This window comes from Ochlerotatus camptorhynchus, unplaced genomic scaffold, assembly GCF_037179485.1.
Source record: "Ochlerotatus camptorhynchus isolate MF236.1 unplaced genomic scaffold, CSIRO-AGI_Acam_v1.1 ptg000383l, whole genome shotgun sequence".
NCBI classification, from domain to species: domain Eukaryota; kingdom Metazoa; phylum Arthropoda; class Insecta; order Diptera; family Culicidae; genus Ochlerotatus; species Ochlerotatus camptorhynchus.
In genome coordinates this window covers 1,300,222-1,308,000 of record NW_027040870.1, presented here as the reverse complement: position 1 = coordinate 1,308,000, position 7,779 = coordinate 1,300,222, and the positions used below count along the sequence as shown (strand labels likewise).

General features: G+C 38.6%; 1 protein-coding gene across 1 annotated transcript; it reads left to right on the top strand.

Annotated features, from left to right (window-relative positions):
• The first annotated feature begins 5,456 nt into the window (after positions 1 to 5,456).
• RpL7A (ribosomal protein L7A) lies at positions 5,457 to 7,445 on the top strand. The gene is made up of 4 exons (XM_065233020.1): positions 5,457 to 5,606; positions 5,931 to 6,051; positions 6,442 to 6,812; positions 7,015 to 7,445. Exons 1-4 carry the CDS (start codon positions 5,592 to 5,594, stop codon positions 7,318 to 7,320), a joined length of 813 nt encoding a protein of 270 aa, XP_065089092.1. The 5' UTR covers positions 5,457 to 5,591; the 3' UTR covers positions 7,321 to 7,445.
• Positions 7,446 to 7,779: the final 334 nt, after the last annotated feature.

Below are 7,779 nucleotides of genomic sequence, written 5' to 3'. Positions count from 1 at the left end.
TCGTACTGTTGTTTGTAAATAAAATTGACAAGCTAAATTTAATCGTCGAGTGCTTGACGTTCGTTCATCGATTCGACTCAGCAGAGCTGCCAGGTGGTTTTATAAAAAATCTGTATTCACTCTATTAAAAAATCTGTATTTTCTGTATTGACGATTTTTTTCTTAATTAATCATGTTTTGTTGTTTTACAAATACAGTGCATACAAAATAACCATAAAAAGTGCTTAACCACCTATTCGGGCTATCGTACTAACCATACGGGATATAATTGCGCCATTTGTGATATCGTCCGTACTTATTTATAAGAGTGATATGAAGCCGTTTGAAAATGTATGGAGATTTTAGTTTCTATTCATTATCTTCCTCATAAACAGTTTTAAATGCAAAAATGTGCACGAGTTCATTACTATTTGATATTTTTAATATAGATGAATACAATTAATTACATCATTTGTGTGGTAGTTACACCGAAAAGTCGAGAGATGTCGCCCCACCAGTGCTGGTAAAATCATTTTTGCAGTATGGAGAATATCAGAAAATCCGCAATTTCTTACGAAATACATTTTCAATGCAAGTAAAATGTTTACGAGTACTTGTATTTGTACCATTTTAATGTGCTCGGGCACTTTTCTTGTATTTAACATACATGCTTATATTGGAAATATTCAATTAATACTGTAAATCCCCATACAATCTCAAATCGTTTACTACCAGCTCCATATGCATCCGAAAGCGGTTGGTCCCGAGGGGGACGACTCTATCTACGCTGCAGGAAAGATTGTGTTTTGCTGTGGCTAGCTGCTCACACGCTGAGTAGATAGAAAGACGATTGATGACGATTCTGAAGATTTCCTGCAAAAAGATGATGCGCGATGCAAGTAGATGCGAGAAATGCAAGAAGATTTTTCGAAGAATGATTCGGTAGTGTGAGATTTTTTGATCGTCTAAAATTGAGATTTAGATGTGTCACCCCCCTCGGTTGATCCTCTGGTTGTGAATGCTGTCAAATACACCATAACATGATTAATTGTCGATGGAAATTTGATAGGTTCCCGAGCAGAGGGTGAGAACAAAATGAAAACAAGAATTATGTTGTTTTCATTATTCCTGATAACTCAAATTGATTTAATTTTGATGGAGTTGATGGCTAACAGAACAAAAATGAGAGCTAAGTATTACAACGAAACTACCGTGACGGGCGTGACTGCGTTTTCCGTTGGAGGGAGTTAGAGAAGCATAAAAGAAACAGCAACGCCTCGAGCAGATCCCACTGCAAAAAATATGGTTTTTAGCACAACAATTAATTTTGGAAAGAAGGGGGTACGCTGATAAAATCGAGCAAGTTATTTTGTTTTTATAAATTTTGAATTTTTTGTTTTTCTCAAGCATTTTATAAAAATCTGTATAAATCTGTATTGTAATTTAAAAATCTGTGATATATCTGTATTCTGTATCGGGTCTGTATTAAGATTAAAAAATCTGTATAATACAGATAAATCTGTATAAATGGCAGCGCTGTGACTCAGGGCTGCGAAAAATCATAAACGAACGGAAATGCCGGTTTGATCGATTGAGCGAAAATCGAGGGGTACAACAACGAGATTAGTATGGAGGCGAACCAGCCCAAGGCTGAAAGCCTCCCTAATAAAGATAAATAATAATAATAATAACGAGATTAGTATTGCATTTCTGGATCAACAATAGAAAAGGGCCCATCAGCATTTATAAACAAACCGTTCTAAAGCCCTTTACTCACAAAGCGAAGGCCACCCACGCAAACCAACACCATCATCGGATAGGGAAAACTTCTACCTACACGATGATGGTGTTGGTTTCGATTCTCTTCATTGACTTTCTCTTTCGTTAATAACTCAGCTGCAAAACCTTTGCCTGTTGTATTAGTTGTTTTGGACGGTCGATAAGCACCTCCTTTATCAAACTATGTGGTGAAAATAACACAAAATCTGTTTGCATTGCAGTGGTTATAAAAAAGAGAAAGTCGATGGAGAGAATCGATCAAAGAAGATAGGACCATTTGAAATGTTCATCTAGAATTGGGTTGTTTAAGGGTATTGAGGTAAATACATCGACAGTGAGCATGCATAAGGGCGAATACGCGATGATCGATTCTCTTCATCGATTTTCTCTTTGCATTGCTACAGCTAAGTGAAAATTTTTTCTAGAATTTGTTCAATGCAGAGTAGTAACAGGTTGTATTGTCTATCAAAAGCAAAAGCAAACGCAGCGAGAAACGTTAAATCTAGCGAGTTATTAACAAAAGAGAAAATCGACGAAGAGAATTGATCATCGCGTATACGCCCTTATGCATGCTTACTATCGACATATTCTTTATCTGCATTAAAAATGGAACCGAAATCCAAAATTTCATCAATTTTGGTACACTGGAACTATTTTTAAACAGTACGATTACATTAGCAAAAATCACCATCTTAGCACCCCTTGGTGGAACTTTGCATGGGAGCGAGCTGTCAAACGAATAGGTTTAGTATCAACGATCAAAAATTTAAATCTTGATTTAAAAATCGAGATTAATGTCTACGGGAGCGATAAAAATATTGTTGTGCTCAGAAAACGAGACTCTTTCAGATGATGTATAAAAATGGGTATATTTTTCGAAGTCAAACAACCCAATTGGGTTTTTTAAAAGAGATTTTCACGTCCGGTTGTATTGGTGCGATATGTGAGAGAGCTCGGAGACGAGCCAGCCAACGGCTGAAAGTCTCCTTAATAAAGATAAAAAAAAAAAGATATGTGAGAGCGTGTTAGTGAATATCCGAAGAAAATACATAGCAAATCGATGTCATACTCGATATTACAGATTTTATACATTTTTCAGGTTAGACTTAGGGGCACGCAATAACCTTTGACTTCCACGCAGGCAACGGCTGTAATTAAATTAATTCCATTAACTACTGCTTTACAAAGCAAAAAAAGTTGTTGGATATTACATCGAAACTGCTGCAACCAGGTCAATCCATCGGTTGTGTAATAGGGGAAATGACGGCTTCGGCATGACAGACTATTTTCGGCAACCCAAATTGAAACACTATTTGCACTGGATTTTCTTACGAAATCACTTCACTGAATGCATGCAAACGATTCTTTATGCTTTCAGCTTCAATTTGACTATATTTTTACCACTGAGAAAAAGCAATCTAGCAGGGTTTTCTTGAAATGAAACACACGCACTACAAATTGTAGCTGATTTCGAGTTGCCGATAATAGAACAGCAGATTTACATGCAGTTCAAATGGAACGGTTGCCGAAGAAAAACTGGTTGCCGACAATACTCGCTCTCACTAGAGAAGATTGGAGCTTTGTAAAAGCGTTCCAAAACAGTTTTTGACAATTCTTTTGACTGAAATTGTTAGAGCAGCTGGCAGCAAAAGATTGTAAACAAACCAATACTGCATATGTGTGCGTTCCATAGAGAAAAAGGCTATAGAAAGAAGGTCGCTGCTTAGGTTGCCGAGAATACGTAAATTCCCCTATCACATTGTACGATGTACATCGATTTTGCGAATAAAATTACATCTATTACATCAATTGTATCTGCTTTTTGCTATTACATCATTATTTCATACATCAGCTTGAATTACGTTGATCGATATTACATTTTTTTTGCTGTGTAATTACACAGAAAAAAAAGTTGTTGAATATTACATCCAAACAGCTGCACAGAGGTCAATCCTGGTCAATCCATCGGTTGTGTTATATAACGTTGTACGATGTACATCGATTTTGCGAATAAAATTACATCCATTCAAGAGCAAATTTTCATTACGTCGAATGTAACAAAGGTAAACAAAGTCGAGCCACAGACAAACAGACATAACACTCGCAAGTTGTTCATCGAACAAGCATTTAACGGTCAATTTAAAAGTATCGTAGTTGGTAGTACCGCCACCTGTGGCGCGCATATTCAGTTACCTTGCTTTTGACGTTTATACACTACTGCCATCTGTTCAGCGTACTACCCACCACAGTGTACTCAACAGATGGCGGTAATGTTTTAGCGACGATGTTTTACAGTGAGAAATATTCAATGTGTTATGTCTGTTTGTCTGTGGTCGAGCTATCAGTGTCAATCGATTCTCCTGCTATTACACTATATACTGTCCGAATATAGGATCAAATAACATTTTAAAATTTATTTGCCAGTCAAATTGCTTTTTGACGTAATCACCTTCCGATCAAAATAGTTTTCGATGTTACTTAAGTCACCCAATTTCTATGGAGATGCCGTTTGACTTAAGTAACAGCGCTGAGAAACCCGTGAAAAGTGTACGTTCGTCGTTTCGCTTTCTCATTATTAAAGTGAATAAATCGAACTGTTTGTTGCTAAGATGATTTCGGTAGTCCTAAAATGATGAATGGGCTGCACGTAAGGAGACGTAATTGATAATTCTCCCGAATATCCTTGTAAATACACTTTGACTTAAGTAACAATAGGGGCCACCAAACGACGTATAATAACTTTTGACTCAAAAACCAGTATTTTTAGCATGAAAGCTAGCGATTTGCATTTGTATGATTAAAACCCTGCTAAATATGTTAAACATTACTATCACTATGAGATTATATGTGTTTACTTGGAAATAGGAATAACTTTTCGGTCATCAAAACAAAACTTTATTTTTCTCGGATTGGTGCGTATGTTACTTACGACATAATGAAAATTTGCTCTTGCATTGATGTAATATTATATCTGCTTTTTGCTATTACATCATTATTTCATACATCAGCTTGAATTGGGTTCTTTAAGGGTATTGAGGTAAATGCATATTCGTAATCTGCATTAAAAATGGAACCCAATCCCAAAATTTCATCAATTATGGCACACTGGAACTATTTTAAATAAGTACGATTACATTTGCAAAAATCACCTAATTAGCGCCCCTCGGTGTCGCTTTGTATGGGAGCGAGCTGTCAGTTTGTCAGTCTAGTGTCAAACAGTGAAGTTATTATTTTGCTTTAAATCATGATTTAAAAATCGAGATGAAAGTGCGTGGGGTTGAAAAAAATATCGCTGTGCTCAGAAAACGAAGCTCTTTCAGATTATATATAAAAACCGATATATATTTCAAAATTAAAGAACCCAATTACATTGATCGATATTACATTTTTTTTGCTGTGCTCATTCACCGTGTGGATTTGAACTCAAATTCATCGGTGCACCCCCTAATAAAATTGTTATGGTTATTTTGCTTAACGACGTGTTCGGGGTATCATCCAAACCATTTGTGGAATGATTCTATCATTTGGGTTATCGCTCAGGTTATCGTTCGTTTTTGGTATTATTTATATTTTTGGTCCATGGGCAGATATTAAATTTTCATTTCGTGTTTATATAAATCTTGGCATCCTAGTATTCGACCGCCCCTCGGCTTGATTTCGCCTTTTGTGTGTTAATTTCAGTTCAACTTTCGCCCAACTGCTGTCAAAGTCCAAATACGTTTCTGTTTTTCACGTTGGCAAAACTGACCAGTGAGGACGTGACGTCATTGTTAGCTCTTTTCCATCTTGGTTTCACGAAACACAAGAGCATATTCCGCATCGACACCGTTAAAATGGTGAATAAGAAGGTAATTTGAGACCGAAACAGTAGTGTTTGCCCTGCAACGAAACGGATTTACCTGAAGGAATTAGGTATTATGTGGATGGATATGTCAATTGCGGAAAGTAGCGGTGATATCCTTAGAAAAACATTTTAGTTTACATCCACTCGTTTGTGTTCGAGTGCGGTGCGGTAAGGATCGTCTGCAGTCGGTAAGGATTTGTGTTAGTTGAAGTTGTGGCTGGTGAGGGTCGTCGCATCCAACGGTTACCGTAAATCCGTTTCGTTTTGTTAGGATCTGCAGTTCCGTGTAAACCAGTGTGCTAATTCCCTGTTTTCTGTTTGTTTTTAGCCAACCAAGAAGAAGGTAGCTGGCAAGAAGGTTGCCGCTGCACCTCTAGCCGTCAAGAAGGTTGAGGTTAAGAAAGTGGTCAATCCACTGTTCGAGAAGCGCGTCAAGAACTACGGAATCGGTATGTATTAAAATGTTCAATTCGTCGAGTAGAGCATGGTTTAGGCAGATTTGTGAAAGGAAGTTATGATGATTATTTGAAATACCCAACGCTTGCTTAATCTGACATGAAGTCGACAGCTTCATAATGGTGATTATGTGGATCTGAGCTTCTTGTTTTCACTTGTCAACATCCGCAATCTCGTGATCATATTTAGAATCTATTCTTATTTCATGTCCCAAAATGGAACCGGCAGAGAAATCTTCCGGAAACATGGATTGAAAGCATATTATTTTTTTCTAAATAAGTTCACTCAGAGAGTCGCGGTGTTGTTATCTATTAAGTTAGCATCAAGTTGTTTCCGGGCTTTGACGGTTTTTTAAATCTCAAGCCACATACCCTTTCTTGTAGGTCAGAATGTGCAGCCCAAGCGCGATCTGTCCCGTTTCGTTCGCTGGCCGAAGTACATCCGCATCCAGCGCCACAAGGCTGTGTTGCAGAAGCGTCTGAAGATCCCACCGCCAATCAACCAGTTCTCGCAGGCTCTGGATAAACACACTGCTCAGCAGCTGTTCAAACTTCTGGAGAAGTACCGCCCGGAGAACCCGATCGCCAAGATCCAGCGCTTGAAGGCTAAGGCTGAAGCTAAGGCCGCCGGCAAGGAAGAACCCGCCAGCAAGAAGACCAACCAGCTGCGTCAGGGTGCCAACACCGTCGTCAAGCTAGTTGAGCAGAAGAAGGCCCAGCTGGTCGTCATCTCCCACGATGTCGATCCAATTGAGGTAAGCTCACATTCTCCAACATGGCATTGGTTTCGCACTGTTTCGCATTTCTAAATGATGAAAAGAATTTCTTCACCTGAATCTGTATGTCGAAACCCTATTTACGTTGACATTTTTCTGATTTAAGTAAAATTAAACAACACAATTGAAATATTTTCTGGTGAATCATTATAATACATCATTACCATTTTCATCGTTTTAGCTGGTCGTCTACCTGCCTGCCCTGTGCCGTAAGATGGGTATCCCATACTGCATTATCAAGGGCAAGTCTCGCCTGGGAACGTTGGTGTTCCGCAAGACCTGCACCTGTGTCGCTCTGACCCAGGTTGACAATTCGGATCGCGCCAATCTGTCCAAGCTGGTCGAAACCATCAAGACCAACTTCAACGATCGCTACGAAGAAATCCGTAAGCACTGGGGAGGTGGTCTGCTCGGACCAAAGAGCATGGCCCGTATTACTAAGCTGGAGAAGGCCAAGGCGCGTGAGCTGACTCAGAAGACGGTGTAAAAAGTGTCGAAGGTGTCTGTTTCGCTATACCTACTAGGTGTATAATCTTGTGTAAAAAATTCTTTCGTTGATGAGAGAAAAGAGAGAGCGGGGAGAGAGAATAAAAAAAAAACGCTTAAAAGTAAGTTTTGTTAGTTATTTTAAATTGTATCTGTCCAAATTATTGTGGTTGTTCCTCATATCACATGACGAAGGATGGCCAGAAATGTTTTCATTCTCTAGTGGGGCAAAGGAGAGGGCGGGGGATAACAGTTATAAATTTCGGGGGCAGTAGGTGGTTATTTTAAGGTATCTTATCCACTGTGATGGGTCTGCAGCATCTTGGAGAAGATGCATAAATGACGTAGCATTTTAGGGTGACCAGTCATATAGAAAAATACGCCACAGTTGGTGTTTTATGAAACGTAACAAATGTTAAACGTTTGTTAACGTTGGATGAAGCATCAACTTTGGACTTCC

Excerpts from the sequence above, each read along its gene's own strand:
- RpL7A (XM_065233020.1), top strand. Across the intron at positions 6,052-6,441 it reads CGTCAAGAACTACGGAATCG|GTCAGAATGTGCAGCCCAAG; the intron begins GTATGTATTAAA and ends CCTTTCTTGTAG. Across the intron at positions 6,813-7,014 it reads ACGATGTCGATCCAATTGAG|CTGGTCGTCTACCTGCCTGC; the intron begins GTAAGCTCACAT and ends TCATCGTTTTAG.